Here is a 15,661-nt window from a genome sequence, read left to right as displayed (position 1 = left end):
TGATTTCAGTGCAGTTGCTGCATTGGCTTTATTGGTTTCTTCTTTATCTCGGGGGTTTCTTCTTTATCTCGGAGGCCAAATGTCCTCGTGGCCCGGAAATTCTGCATTCTCTGTGTCTGCTCTCAGAAAAAGCTTCTTCCCAAGCTTTGTTAATCTCCCGCTGGGCTGAGATCATTGGAACATGTCCAGCCCTAAACCTTAACAAGGCAACTGGGCTGGCCAGGAATTTGTATTTCTAACACCTGGACATCATTTAGAGCTTGTTGGCTGCTCTGTTTCATGGATTAAATCTCCTTCCTTGTTGGTTAGGCCAAAAGATTGCAAAGATCAAACAGCAAAGAACATATTTTCTTAACAAAATTGTACATATTCCACATTTTATGAGGAGTAGTGCCAAGGCATAGGTAGGATGTGATTAAACTCTCCATGAGCTCTTTTGAGTGAAATCCTGCTAGGAATGGGGTTCCTACGACGGCTGGATTGCTGCTGGTTAGGCATGGAGTGGTTGTTGGAAGTATTTTTTGGAGGCCTCCTATTTTTCAAATGTCATGTTCTCTGTGCAGGCTGTGGATAATGGACCCTGAGCAGAGCAGTAACATTGCTTTAAGGAATGGGTGGGTTGAGATGCCGGGGAAAGCTGCTGGGGGCAAGTTTAGTCCGATTGTGACTATTATTGGGGCTAAATGATTTATGTGGAGAAGGGCGGGTTTAATACCGTTCTGTGTTCGGCCTCATGTGGCGGCAAACGGTGCGGAGAGGGTCCGCAGGAGCGGCACAGAAGGGCGGGGACGGCGCTGGTGAGCACAGGGTGGGGCGAGTGAGGGGCGAAATTCCGGCCAGCGGCGACCCTGCCGGGTTCACGCCTCCAGTAGCGCAGGCGCTGCTGTCAGCCAGGGCTGAGGGAGGCACAGAAGGGCCCGTTCCCAGCGCGCACCCCGGGCACCGCACCGCATCCCCGGCACTGCCCCGCATCCCCGGCACTGCCCCGCATCCCCGGGAACGGCCCCGCACTCCGAGCACGGCACCGCACCCCGGGCGCGCCCCTCAGGGCAGGAGCCGCCCCGCCCCGCCCCGCCGGCCCCGCCCCGCCCCGCGCGTGCGCGGCGGGAGCAGCGGCCATGGCGCGGCCGGGCCGGGCCGGCCTGAAGGAGCAGCGCTACGACCGCCAGCTCAGGTACCGCGGGTGGGCTCGGACCGGCACTGACCGGCACTGAGCGGGCGGGGAGCGGGGCCGCGCCTCCGGCTGCCCGCCGCGGCCACGGGCCCGCTCGGCTCCGCGCTGGGAACAGGGCCCCGGGGCCGCGCCGGGCCCGGCGGAGCCGCGGGGAGCAGGAGCTGTGTCCCGCCTGTTCCTCTCGAGCGGAGCTGTGAGGGCTGTACTGGCACACGGAAAATCGATGTGCAATAAATAAGCAGTATATATTAAGGGGAACATATATTAAAAAACCCCGTATATATTCATACATAATTTTATGTATATAAAGGGGAATAGAGATACGTAGGCATATATATAGCTACATAAGTACTTATATATGTTTTTATGTGGCATATAAATTATTTATGCAATGTTTGTTATATAAGTTAATAATGTATAAATATATAAATCTGTATATTCTATATATTTATATTATGTATGTCTATGTGTACCTCTCTGACTCTGTATATATGTAAATATGTAAAGGGGGGTGTGCCAAAAAGATGGAACCAGGCTCTGCTCCGGGGCCCAGCAATGGCACCAGAGCCACGGGCAGGGCCTGAGCCCAGGGAGCTCCCCCTGCACAGGAGGCAGAACTTCTGCCCTGGGCAGGGCCCAGCCCTGAGCAGATTGTCCAGAGAGGCTGTGCAGTCTCCTCCCTGGGGATATTGCAGAGCCCCATGGACACACTGCTGTGCCCTGGGCTCTGGGATGGCCCTGCTGGAGCAGGGAGGTGGCACCAGAGGAGCCCCCGGGGGCCCCTCCAGCCTCACCCATCCTGGGGTTCTGTGAAAGGGCAGAAAAGATCCAAGTGACCAGAGAAGGATAACGGCACTGGAGTCAGGGGTGTCTGTCTGCAGTGTGGCTGTTTAGTTTTCACGTGGATACGTGTGAGTGATGGGCTCAGCAGTGGTGATACCACTGTGCTGTTCCCTCCTGTGCTGTCCCCTCCATAGGTTTGTGCAGCTCAGGAGTGCAGAGTCCTGGGCTCCTCAGTACAGGAAAGACAAGGAGCTGCTGGAGAGGGTCCTGCAGAGGGCACAGAGAGGATTTGGGGTCTGGAGCATCTCTGGTGAGGAGAGACTGGGAGCTGGACCTGGTTAGCCCAGAGAAGAGAAGACTGAGAGGGATCTCATCAATGCATGGATATATCTCAAAAGTGGGTGTCAGAGGATGGTGCCAGACTCTTTTGGGTGGCCAGCAGCAGGACAAGGAGCAATGGCCATAAACTAAAACACAAGAAATTTCACCTCAACATGAGGAAGAACTTGTTTTCCTGGAGGGGGCAGAGCACTGGAGCAGATGCCCACCCGGGGAGGGTGTGGAGTCTCCCTCTCTGGGACATTTCAAACCTACCTGGACACATACCTCTGTCACCTGCTCCAGGTGACCCTGCCTGGGCAGGGGTGTTGGACTGGGTGACCTCCAGAGGTCCCTTCCAACCCTAAAAATTCTCTGAGTTACCATCCCAGTGAAATAAGTATGACGTGTGACATGGGACCATCCTGGCCTGATTTCAGGCTCAGTGCTGTTTTCTAGGGGTCTGAAATACCAGACTCAGCAAGACTGATTTCTGCCTCGTGTACGTTTCAGTGTCTTGTATAAGAAAGTTTTTTAAAAAATATATATATACTTCTATTATCTATAATAAAAGTTAGGAAGAACAGAGCATTCAGCATTAGGACAAAATTTGGGCAAGGATTGTTTTAACCCATGGAATTTTTAAAAAGTTAAAGTATGTTGCAAGAGGAAGAGGTGTGTGTCCATGCATGTGGTGTAATGCCAGGGAAACTGGGTTGCTCTTTGGAAAGTCTCAGAGTTTTCACAGTAAGTTTCCTTAATGATGCCTATTTTGGTTAGTGCTGTTTAGGCCCTCAGCAGTGAATGGACAGTAGCATGCCAGCCCTCCATTTGTCTTTTTTGTTGTTGTTTGTTTATACTGGCTTTGCAATCTGAAGTTAAGTAACTTCATTGTGTTTTGGTTTCCCTCCCAATACAGGCTGTGGGGTGACCATGGCCAAGAAGCGTTGGAATCTGCCCATGTTTGTGTAATAAATGCAACAGCAACAGGAACTGAAATACTCAAAAACTTGGTGCTGCCAGGTCAGTAGATATTTCTTCTGTCTCTTCTTTGCGATGTATCTGATAACTTGATGATGCCAAGTTATTTATAGGAGGTTTTTTCCCCCCAAAGGTATTGGTTCGTTTACAATTGTCGATGGGAATCAAGTCTCTGGAGAAGATGTTGGAAATAAGTAGGTTTTTTACTGATTTCTGTTAGAAATTGCCAAGTGACAGTGTTTCCTAGGTCGTTCTATCTCTATGTTTGCTAAGAAGTCCTGTAAAACTCTTTTAAAAGCCTCTCTGTGTTTCTCCAAGTCTTCTGTGGGTTTGGGTGTTGGTGACAGCATGCACAGTCATTTTGATATTAGCTGCTAAATTATTGTACTTGCTGGGTTTAAACCTTACAGGTCTATTTGCTTCACACATCAAGTTTATAAGGACAATGATCTACTCAACATAAAAATACTTCACATTAACTTGTTTGATGTGGTCTCGAGCTATGACAGTGCAGTCCTTGCTTGTGTTTCAGTGTAGCTCAATGTATTTTCCCTGATTTTGGTGATGAAGATGACTTAATTTTCATTAGTCATTGTGCAAGTGTGACTGCTAGACATTTATTAGCTTTTGTGGCCTTGAAAGGCTCTGTGCTGCAGGAGAAAGGATAGAAAAGCTGTTTGCAAATCCTGTGAAAATTATTTTCTTACTAATTCTTGATCAAGTTCGTTTTGGTGCACATAGATACCTACAGGGGTTGTGTGAGGGGGAAGGATATTCCATCATATGAGGAAATCAGTGCTAGTGGGTCTTTAATTAGCCTGGTGAGAAAGAACCTGCAGCATGATCCTGTCTTCTAGAGGAGTTTGGCATGTCTTATATTTCAGATTTATGGCTTGGGCATTGAAAAGCTTTCTTAAGAAACCATAGCTGAGGAAAATACAACAGTGGTGGAAAAAGGAGCTTTAAGGGGCAGGGGGGTTTGTTGTGTATGAGAGTCAGCAACATATTCTGCAGTACAAAATGCAACTTCAATGCTGTTTTTTCTTCAGAATAAAAGTTCACATGTAATTCTGTCTTGTCCCCTTTTCAGTTTCTTTCTACAAAAAAGCCATATTGGTCAGGTAAGGAGATAATAAATGTCAGTTTACATGTATTGAAAGTGGAAATGTTGAGTATTTAAATGTGGTATTGTGAATAATGCCAAAACCATGTGTGTATGGGATGCATTTTTGCTTCAGGTGAGCAAGGCTTGGAGCAAGGAGCCTTAGCTTATGGTGAGCTTTGTTGGGGTGTTTCCTGGGGTTGTTTGCTTGGTTTGGCATTGCTAGCTTGTGGATGTACATTGTTAGCTTGTACTATGTAGTACTGATACACTGTATAAACTACGTTTCATTTTGATTGCTCTGAAACAGAATCGTGCCCAGAGTGCCATGGAGCTCTTGCAGGAGTTGAATAGTGATGTTTCTGGAAACTTTGTTGAAGAGGTTTGTCTTCTTAAATGAGTTCTCTGTGTGCGATACACGGTGGGATAAAAACGTGAAATAACAGCTCTGTGTTGCTTTGCAATGTTGCAGTTCAAATAGATTTCAGGATAAAACAGCATTTGAGGAAGATGACCTTAAGTTAAATCATTTTTATGTATTTCAAACAAAAAAACGTTTTATGTATTTCAAACATTATTTTGTAACTTCATCTTAATTTTATAACTTTAACTTAACACTTTATGTTCAACAGACTTGCTCTGTACTCAGAAATTTTCACTGCTCCCTGACATACATTTTTTTTTCTCCCATTTAGAGTCCAGAAAAGCTTTTAGACAGTGACCCTTCCTTTTTTAATCGGTTTAACTTAGTGGTTGCAACACAGCTACCGGAAAGGTAAGAAGTACCTCAGGTTGTTTGTTTTCATTCAGTTGTAAAAGCAGGTTTATATATATATATATATATATATATATATATATATATATACATATACACACACATATATACACAGGCACTTTCTTGTAGAAGAACTTAAACAGAACAGAATTGTGTCATTGTGAAGGAAAGTTACAGCCAGGGATGGCATTTTCTAGAGACCTTTTTGTACCTCTGATTGGAACTGCCTCTCGTGGAAGTTAGGATTGTGCAACACATGGATCTAATTCTTTTTTTCCTCTCTTTCACAACTCCTTGAAGCTTTTTGTTTGATACATGGAGCATTTGGGAGGATGGAATGAGGCATAAGTAAAATGATGGATGAACATTTTTCCAACTCACTGTAAATTCCGATATGAAATTAATCACCTTATGTACTTAGGATCATGATGATATTAGAGAAGTTTTCTGAGAGATCTCTTTCCCAAGTATAGGAGTTGCATTCATAGTTAACTGCTTTCTTCTGTATATCTGAAAAAAGAGTGTTTTCCTTACAGTACGTTGCTGCACCTGGCTGAAGTTCTCTGGAATTCCAACATTCCTCTGCTGGTCTGCAGGACTTACGGACTGGTTGGTTACATGAGAGTCGTTATTAAAGAGCATACAGGTTAGAGGGTTTTCTGAGATAAAGGCTTCTCTATAAGGTTTAAAACTTCAATAACTAATGTCACTTTGGGGTTTTTTGTTTCTCTTTTTTCATCTTGTGATATATTTAATATTTGTTAAATCTTAAGTAGTTTGCATTCTTTGAGGAATGCATAGGGATTATGGACTGCAGCAAATAATAAAATTTGGGGTTATCTTGACATTGTGGTTGACTTACACAGAACTTTTACTTTGAGAATCAAGCAGTGAAAGGAGCAGGTGATGCTGTATTGGTGTAGCTCTGTTTTGAAGGCCAGACATAAAGCTGAGAAATGCATTGTGTTGTTTTTTCACAGTTGTTGAGTCTCACCCTGACAATATGTTAGAAGATCTGAGACTGGACAAACCATTTCCAGAACTGACAGAACACGTTCAGGATTATGACTTGGATCATATGGACAAAAAGGTTGGTGTGTGGTTTGCTCTGTATTCCCCAGGACAGATGCAGACACAGCACAGGGATGCTGTGAAAATGCTTCCTGGCAGATGACTCTGGTGCCAAGTCTCATCTGAACAGAGGCAACTCTAGAATCAGTCACGAGGAACTATTTTTGCCTCTGCCCCAAATGTTCCAGTCTATTTAAATCTCAGGCAGGTGGGGTCTTCAGAAACAAGCAGTATTCTTGGACAGCTTGATCTTTTGTTAAATTGAATGTCCCCTCACACCCTCTTTTTGAATTTGGTTTTTAATTTTTATGGTTACCTACTGCTGCAGAGCTTTGTACTGTGGGTGTTTGTGCATAGGATATGTTCCACTCCAGAAAAATATTGGAGAACTTGACTCACCCTTTGTAAAATAAAGTAATAATAATTTGATAATTTATTTTCTAGTAGTTAAAGAATGTTATAGCTGAATCAAAATCTGGAACATGTCCTGTGTCTTTAGAATAGTGGAAGGGATGTTTGGAGTTTACATTGAAAAGAAGTTTTTAATTAGTTTCCTATTTTTTATCTTTTCTCAATCTGACAAAGATTTCTCTGCTGTTCAATTACAGGACCACAGCCACACTCCATGGATTGTGATTATAGCGAAGTATCTCACAAAATGGTTCAATGAGGTATGCTGCAAAACTGTATTATTATTATTATTTTTATTATTATTATTATTGGTCTGTCTTTTCTAAACTAGTTAATTATTTTGGCAGTGTGGAACATAGAACAAGGTGGAATCATAAAAAAAAGATTACTAATTGAAATACAAGTGTATTGAAATACAAGTGAATGTGTGAGCAATGACAGACTCCTGGAGTTCAGCAGTCTGAACACAGTGAGATTAGTAGTAGGTATTTTAAAGACAAAAATCTCTTTGTGTTTTTTAAATTTAGAAAAGTGAGCAGTTGCCTAAGAGTTACAAAGAGAAAGAAGCCTTCAAAGAACTGATTCGGCAAGGTAATCCATGTCCCAGGAGTCCCTTATTCCTACTGGCAGAAACAGTACAAGGTGGTATCTGAAAAGTAATCACAAGTTCTCTCAGGTTTAATTTAGGAGAGATCTGCTGCTATATACTGTATTATTCTTCTGCTAAATGATTGTTTTGTACAGGTAGATCTTAAGATGCCAGACATGCTTACAAATGTGTGTCAGCAGTATTTAATCCTGTCTAAAATCCAGAGTGTGTTTTGATTTGGGTGGGAGGAAAGGCCTTAAGAGAAAATGCTGTTCAAAATGTGATAAGGAGGAAAGCAAGTGGCTTTTGACACTGGAATTGTTATTAACTGCAAATATTTGGTGTGTCCATTGACCCACCGGACATTTGGTAATCATTCATCTCTGAATGACCATGTTGTGTAGCACTGAGTGCACTGTAAGCAGTGTGTGAATGACCTCATTTGTACAGGTGTTTCAGTCCAATACCTTCTGAGGGTGCTAAAATTCATGTGGCATTTTTAAGATGTATAAATACATTGTCTTAAATGATTGTAGAAAAACACCATTAACTGAATTTTTGGTGTTCCCTCACTTAAAGGTGGCCTGTGTGCAAATTTGGAGTGCTTCTGTCACCCTTATCCCCAGGCTGTAATAGGGAACTGATCTGTAGTAATTACCCTTGGTAAATCAGGTTTTTAGTGGAGGCCTTTTCTTGGCCTGGCTTGCTCTGTGGATGCATAAGTGTTTGCCAAATTTGATCAAAAAAACTCAGCAAAACATGACTGGCATGGGAAGGAGAGTTGAATTGTTAATTTAGTGCTTATGAAACTTCATTATCTCTTTCTCACACAAATAAACTGGTGTTTTTGTGCTAAGTAACTTCTGCTTAACATCACAAGAAAATGAATCATATGCAGAATTTAAATGAGGTTAGCTTTATAATGACATCTGGTCTTTTTTCTTGTGATTTATTTTTCTTTTTTTTGCTGGTAGCTGTTATGCCACGAATACATCCAAAGCCAGTCTGCTCTGTTGGTAAGACATAAATGATGAGATGTAATTCAAAAAATCAAAAATTTTAATTTCTTTTTCAATAAGGTATCTTAAAGAATGAAAATGGGACCCCAGAAGATGAGGAAAACTTTGAAGAAGCTATAAAAAATGTGAACACAGCATTAAATCCTACAGAGGTAAAATAAACATTCCTGTGATAAAATGGAAGCAATTTCAACTGCCTCATTTTCTCAGAACATATTATACAGTTTTAGGACAGAAATTTCATTTGTAACATTTGTATTTACCTAAAACAGGATTAGTACAATGTTTACACAACTGAAATTGTGTAGTTAAATAGACCTAGACTAGCTGGCACTGTAGCTTATGAAAAGTCTCTTACTCCCTTGCTCTTGCAAGAAAGCTGCATTTCCCTCCTGCAGACTTGAATTCAAGTCTAGAATGAGTCAGCAACCAGAGTGCATCAGCAATGAGTTCTTGTCTCAGACTTCTGGAGTTCAGTCTGTAAAAAATTCTGTGAAGTGCTGGGTACAATTGTAAGGATTTAGCAGTGAGTGGTGTGGCTGATGCTGATTTAAATATGCTGCTGGGAGAGAGACTGAGAGCATTTCCTGAAATTGTGCTGTATTGAAGCTAGGGGCTGTCGTAGTTACTCTCTGTGGAAATGAAGGGCTGCAAGGGACTCCTGATACTATAAATTCACTTCTTTCCTTTTGAAGAAACTTACTACAAAATTCCCTTCATAAACTGGTCAAGCTTAAAAGCATTAGAAGGGATGTTTTGTTTTTTAGATAATCCTGACCTAGTAACTCGTGGTTTAAAATTGAGCTCTGATTTCCTTAGTTTCTCATCTGGGGTAAACTGCAAAGGCTACATGGGGCAAAAGCACATTCTGTGATTCTTCCTAGATTATGTTCTGTTGTTTTGAACTGTGCTGATCCTTGCTTGGACAGTCATGTTAAGGCTCCCAAGAAAGCAGCAGGTAAAACTTAGTGCTGTCGTTCAAGCCACTACCAGACATGGCCCAAGATATTAATATTCATTTGAGTTCATGTGCCAGACTGACCTGCAGCAGTTAAATAGTCAAAACACTGACTTTTGTAGCCCCATTCCCCTTCCCTGGCCTTTTTGCTGCTCTGCCCCAGCAGGCAGAGTTGGGACAGTTGCTGCTGTAGTTTTTTTCAATCTTCTCTATCAAAGATGGAAATCAGGTGAGATTTTGTTTGTAACATTGATCATGCTCAGAAGCATTGCCTTGCTCTTGGGCAGGGCTGCTATTAGAAATGTGTCTGAGAAGCACTGACTGTAGGATTCAGAGGGGATTTGGTATGAAACTCTGAGGTCACTTGGAGTTGGCTCACCTATTTAATGAGTGTTGAGATAATTCAAGAAATCAAGAGTCAACAAATTACAAACCCAATTTATTTATTTTTGTAGATTCCAAGAGGCATCGAAGAGCTTTTTAATGATGATTGCTGCCTAAAACTCACAGAGCAGGTATAAGTAGTTAAGGGTAAGACTTAAAAGTAGAAAAAACATCGCAAATAACATCTGTGTACATGACTGTCTCTTGTGCATTTATAGTCATCTTCCTTCTGGATTTTGGTTCGAGCTTTAAAGGAATTTGTGGCAAATGAAGGGCAAGGAAGCTTGCCTGTCCGGGGCACCATTCCTGATATGACAGCAGACTCCAGTAAATTCATCAAATTGCAAAATGTGTAAGTAGACAACTCCTTGAGAGAGCTCACTTCCATTCATGTGGCTTGTATTTTGTCTTTGTAATGTAAAACAAAAAAAAAAAAGACAGACTTCACTGTGGAGTTGATGGTTTTCTGCTGTAATTTTTTACTTCTTTATTCTTTCAGATACCGTGAAAAAGCAAAGAAGGATATTGCTGCTGTGGGGAACCATGCTGCTAAATTGTTACAGTCCCTGGGCAAGGTGAGTGCAAACCTATGGCCATTCTTCTAATGAAACAAAGTATCTGTGAAGTATCTGCTTTATTTATCACTTTTGGTTTGATCATATAAAAGTCAAATGCATACAGAGATATACTATTTGCAACTTAAGACACTTCTTTTTGTACATTAGTTACTTGTTATTTCACAATAAACATGTTAATGTATCCAAAAGCAGGAATTCTCTGGCCATTGTGTGTACTGCAATGAGTATGTTCTCTCTCCTAGGCACCTGAGTCTATTTCAGAGAGAGAATTGAAATTGTTCTGTGAGTATGCTTGGATTCTCTTCTGGGTTTAAGCAAATGATCAAATAATCAAAAACTTTTGAATGATCACGTAGTTATGAAGCAGTAAGTCAATATTTGAACTTTTCAAGTAAGTGCTAAGTGGTTTGCATCCCTCCTTTTCAGGAGAAGTAGCAGATGTTCAGCATCTCAGGATTGAGCCTGTAAAGGTTGGCTTTAAAATGATGTGTGTTTTCACTCCAAACAACAAGCATCAGCTGCCCTCTGCTTTCTGTGATGAGTACCTGAGCACTCTTGCCCATGCTGGGGTACTGGTTTCAGAGTCTAGGCTCTGTAGACTTGAGGTAGTCTGAAAAGCTGTAACCCAGTTGATGGCACTTCAGGCTGTGTCTGTTGTGGATGTGTACAGCTGTCCAGCAGCAGCCTGGCTGAGGCTCCTCACAGCTGGAAAACTCCCCTGTAAGCACAGAGCCAGAAGTATGCTGCCCTGCACTGGTAAAACATTTGGGAACCTCCCAGTTTCTCCTTTTTCAGTGCTGGGTTGTAGCTGCACCCTGGGGTGGGTTCATAGCAATGATACTGGAGAATAACCTTTTCCAGCTCATGGCTGTGCTATTAAAATATTAATTGAGGACATGTGAGGCAGTGTTAGATGTAGTGGAAGATGGAAAGAACCATGTTGGTTTGCAGCAGGAAGAGGTGGCTGTGACTGATGAATTGCTGTGGTGTCGCTGTTACATTAACATGGCAGATACTTTGTGCTCATGTGGAATCTCCATGTATTTCCCTAAAACTCTCCTGACCATAGACCTAAACGTAGCTATACAGATTTTTATTCCTGCAAGCTAAGAAGAAACAGGAAGGTGTTCAATAAAATCCTGCTAAGTTGCAGTCTTGCCCATGTCACAGGGCAGTGAGGCAGGCAGGCAGGGCTGTGGTGGGTGGTGCCACTGACTGGGTCTCTCCTTGTGCCCTGTGCCCAGGCAGCAACGCCGCCTTCCTGCGCGTGCTGCGCTGCAGGTCCCTGGCTGAGGAGTGCGGCCTGAGCTCTGTCAGCAAGGATGCAATCAGTAAGTACTGCTGCCTGGCACAAACATCACTGCACTTCCGCCTTGGAATGGTTGTGGGAGGAAAAAGAACTGTAAGCTACACGTTCTACTGTGTTGGGCAGTTTTATCATTTGGCATCAACTACAAGTGTGGAGTTTTTAAGTCTAGAATGTTGTATTCAATTTGATTTTGAAATGTCAAAAATGACCTTACTGATGTCAAAAATGACCTTACTGATTGATGCACGTTTCAGCTTTTTTTTTTCTCGTGGATTTTACTTGTAGTAGTCTATAAATAAAACACTGTTTTCTTCAAACTTCTCTTTTCTGTACCTCAGTTATTTCTGACAGAGCTGAAAAGGTGCTTTAACCTGACAAAATGAAAAGAATTATCTTGACCCCTTTCAGCTTATCCCTTTAGTATGTGAACTAGCGAACTAGTTACTTAATATTGCTTTTGGTTTTTATATTGCCTTTTTTTTTTGAGCCTGCATAAATAAAAAAGCTGGAAATACTTTTTTATTGAAGTTTGTTGAAGTTAAGCTTATACAAGTCCTCTGAATGTTTTGGACAAAATATATATTTTGTGTATACATACATCTTGTAATATTTATAATTTCAGTGAAAGCTCCTTGAATTAGTTGGCAATGGGCAGGGGGATATAAGTAGTTAGTATTTACAAAGACTGAGCTGTGTGGTAAGGGATTTAAGACCTGTTTTGTAATTACAGTCATTACAGTTAAATACTTAAAGCATGTGTTTCAAATCCTGAAATTATAACTAAGGAATACCCCATTTAAATTAAAGCAGCTGCCAGAATTGAAATGTGGGTTTCTTCTCTGAATAGTTTATATTAAATACATATAATAGGGTCATAAACTTTGGAGGCAAAATTGTGTATCTGACAGTTGTTTGATTAAGATTCTGTCACAGATTGTATTCATTAAAGTTTCTTTCTACTGCAGATTTCACAGTTTGTTTTCAGGGAATTCAAAACCTTTCTTTTTCCATTTCATCTGCACCAGCTAACCAGTTCTCTTGCTGTTTTCAGTTTCCCATATGGATAACCCAGACAGTGAAATAGTGCTGTACTTGATGCTGAGGGCTGTCAATAGGTTTTACAAGCAGCATGGTAGATACCCAGGTATGCCAACACCAGTTACTTCATATCATCAAAGGAAATACTAAGATCCAATAGTTACTGTAGTACAAGTTACAAACTACGAATACAACATCAGTTGTGGTTTTGTTTCCATACTAATACAACTTTAGGAATGTGAAAATTAAAATGAGAATTTTTTCTCTTTGGGAACTTAAGGAATTTATCTGAATGAGTACCACTGAAATAGGTTGTGTGGATTATGAATCAGTTCACAGTAATTTGTCTATCATGAGTAGCATCAACAGAATATTCAATTATTATTGGTCTAGTATTAATAACACATTAATTGGCTTAGAAACTTTTTAGGAAAACAAAATATTTAGACTGCCATTTAAACCCATTAGCTTTGACTGTGGTGTTACAGTTGTGTGATGAAACAGTTGATTTATTTTGCAGGGGTCTACAACTACCAGGTAGAAGATGATATTGGAAAACTGAAATCATGCCTTACTGGTTTCCTGCAAGAACATGGGCTGCCTGTAGTGGTGAAAGATGACTATGTGCATGAGTTGTAAGTGTTGCATTTGAAGTGTGGCTTTGTTGGTAAGGCTGCCTGGCAGTTTCTGACCGTTCCTTTCCCGTGCAGTTGTCGCTATGGAGCTGCTGAGCCTCACGCTGTTGCTGCCTTCATGGGAGGTAAGGGTGACACTGCCTGGCCCAGGGCCACACCAACAACAGCCTGCTGAGGCACAGCCTCTGCTGGCTTAATCCCTTTGGACTGTCAGAGCAAAGGCTGCAGTCACAGGCTGCAGTCAAAGATGGGATTAGGGCAGAATCCTCCCCTTCATTCTCCAGATGTGTGTGTATATATAGAGTGAACGGGCAGAGCAAGGGTGTAAAGGCAGTAAAAGCAGCCGAATAAACTTCAAACACAATCTCAGGACCTCAATTCTTCAAGCTTAAAAATGTGTTTAAAAGTGAAATGCTTGAAAAAGGTTTAATATTTTTAAAAAGAAAGTGGTAATTCTAGTAATGTTAAAATTGATGCAGAACACATCTTTTAACACAGAACACTTATGTTAAAGATTATGAAATATAAATACCCTTGGTTTCTTACCTTCATTCAACCTGCAGGTATGTTTTAATGGATGCTCAAAATGGATATATCAGTTAACTTACCTTCTTTATTTGGCTTCATGCAGTACTGAAGATAATTATGTATTATATACTCTGTATGTAGGAATTTTTTTCTGATTAAGCAAAACTTGGTCTGTATCATTCTTTAGAAAAATACATAAAGGTAACTTCTGAAGAAATTACAGAATGTTTCCTACTGCAGGAAAACTCAAAGGGATGACAGTGAAGTGACCCTTCAGTTTATTTTGCAGTTAAGGTTTACATGGGGTTTTTTTAAATTGAACTTCTCAGTTTAGAGAGGTCAGAACTTGCATGGGCCTGTCTGCTCACACATTTTTGCTCTGTGTGTATGTCATGGAGAGAAAGAGTACGCAAAGCTAACATTTGAAGTAGCAGCTTTGTGATCTTCTTTTATACTGGGAAGTACTGAAAGGATTTTTGCCTCCTAGGAGATTTATCAGATTTATCACTAAAACAATTCCAGTGTAGGGACTTCTAGATAAATAACATTATTTTACTCTTGTTTGAATATTACCTGCTAACTGCCTTCTGGTTTTTATTCTCTTTTACAGGAGCTGCTGCACAGGAAGTTATCAAAGTCATTACAGGGCAGTTTGTAATTTTTAATAACACCTTTATTTACAGTGGAATGTCACAGACTTCAGCAACTTTCCAGCTGTAGGCTGAAGCTCTTGCATTTGATGCCTCCAGGCACTGCTGCTGCTGTATTTACAGTTTTTACAGTATTTACAGTTCTGTAAATACTGTGGTGTTCTGCCACTGACTGGACTGTTCTGTTCTGTATTACCTGCAAATTAAAGTTCCTTTATTTGTAATTATCTTGTTGTTGTTGTTGTTTCCTAAAGACAAATAAAATCAATACCATATCCTGGCAATATTTTAAATCTAGAATTTTCTGATTCACCTCTGGAATAAAAAGGCAGTAGCTGCTTTTGGCAAGGTGGGTTGCATTTGCAAATTGGCTCACCTCAATTGCAGCAGAACTGAGGTTGTTTTTGTAAAAGCTGCTCATCAGCTTGAGTGGGAAGAAGGGGCAAAAGGGTGAGAGGCTGATGGAGCTCTGATGGTCTGAGGATCCAATGGTGTGAAGAGCTGGAAGGTGAAATACCTTTTATAGAGTTCAGGGTCATTAGGGAAAGGGAGTGTGTGCCTGAAAGTTTGGTTCTGCCAGCTGTATTCACCTAGTAAAAGGTTTTTTTCCTGCACCTGTGTGTGTAGCCAAGGCCAAGGGATGGCAGCTCTTTCTGTTGTGGGGGCATTGCAGCCTCCAGCTGCAGAGTATGCAAACCGAGCTGCACTGAATTGTGTTCTCCAGGGCTCTGTTCTGGGGCTGGTCCTGGTTAACACCTTTATTGATGATTTGTGTGGGGGGATTGAGAGCACCCTCAGTAAATTTGCAGCCAGTTGGGTGGGAGTGTGGATCTGCTGGAGGACGGGAAGGCTCTGCTGCCAGACTGGGACAGACTCGATCAATGGGCCAAGGACAACGGTGCGAGGTTCCACAAGGCCAAGTGCCACATCCTGCAGGTCACCAGCTGCCTCGGTATGAGCCAAGGTGTGCCCAAGTGGGCAACAGGACAGCGGCACCTGGCCTGTATCAGCACTAGTGTGGGCAGCAGGACCAGGGCAGGGCCTGTCCCTCTGTGCTGGGCACTGGGGAGCCAAACCTTGAGTGCTGCGTCCAGCTCCGGGCCCCTCGTGAAAAAGGACATTGAGGGGCTGGAGCGTGTCCAGAGAAGGGCAACAAGGCTTATGAAGGGTTGAGAAAGCGTCCCATGAGGAGTAGCTGAGGAAGCTGGGTTTGTTCCATCTGGAGGAGGCTCGGGAGGGGCATCGCGCTCTCCAACTCCCTGACAGGAGTGTGCAGTGCAGTGGGACCGGTCTCTTCTGCCGTGCCTGCAGTAAGAACCAGAGGAAACGGCCTCAAGTTGAAAGATGAAATTCAGATT

At 42.1% G+C, this 15,661-nt stretch overlaps 1 protein-coding gene across 2 annotated transcripts; it reads left to right on the top strand.

Moving 5' to 3' along the window:
- The first annotated feature begins 1,086 nt into the window (after window positions 1–1,086).
- On the top strand, window positions 1,087–14,530 carry NAE1 (NEDD8 activating enzyme E1 subunit 1). 2 transcript variants are annotated; one of them, XM_069026792.1, is made up of 20 exons: window positions 1,087–1,174; window positions 3,195–3,298; window positions 3,390–3,450; window positions 4,347–4,377; window positions 4,669–4,740; window positions 5,054–5,133; window positions 5,670–5,779; window positions 6,114–6,223; window positions 6,813–6,875; window positions 7,143–7,206; window positions 8,284–8,375; window positions 9,637–9,696; window positions 9,784–9,917; window positions 10,065–10,140; window positions 10,386–10,425; window positions 11,388–11,474; window positions 12,504–12,596; window positions 13,011–13,125; window positions 13,201–13,250; window positions 14,264–14,530. In XM_069026792.1, the coding sequence occupies exons 1-20, from the start codon at window positions 1,119–1,121 to the stop codon at window positions 14,371–14,373; spliced, it is 1,608 nt and encodes a 535-aa protein (XP_068882893.1). In that variant the 5' UTR covers window positions 1,087–1,118; the 3' UTR covers window positions 14,374–14,530. The 2 variants fall into 2 exon arrangements, with proteins under 2 accessions (XP_068882893.1, XP_068882894.1); XM_069026793.1 differs by lacking the exons at window positions 1,087–1,174; window positions 3,195–3,298; window positions 4,347–4,377 and having other exon boundaries at window positions 3,422–3,450.
- The last annotated feature ends 1,131 nt before the right edge of the window (window positions 14,531–15,661 follow it).

This window comes from Aphelocoma coerulescens, chromosome 11 (assembly GCF_041296385.1).
Source record: "Aphelocoma coerulescens isolate FSJ_1873_10779 chromosome 11, UR_Acoe_1.0, whole genome shotgun sequence".
NCBI classification, from domain to species: domain Eukaryota; kingdom Metazoa; phylum Chordata; class Aves; order Passeriformes; family Corvidae; genus Aphelocoma; species Aphelocoma coerulescens.
The sequence above is the reverse complement of the archived record's forward strand: the minus strand, read 5'-3'. Positions and strand labels throughout refer to the sequence as shown.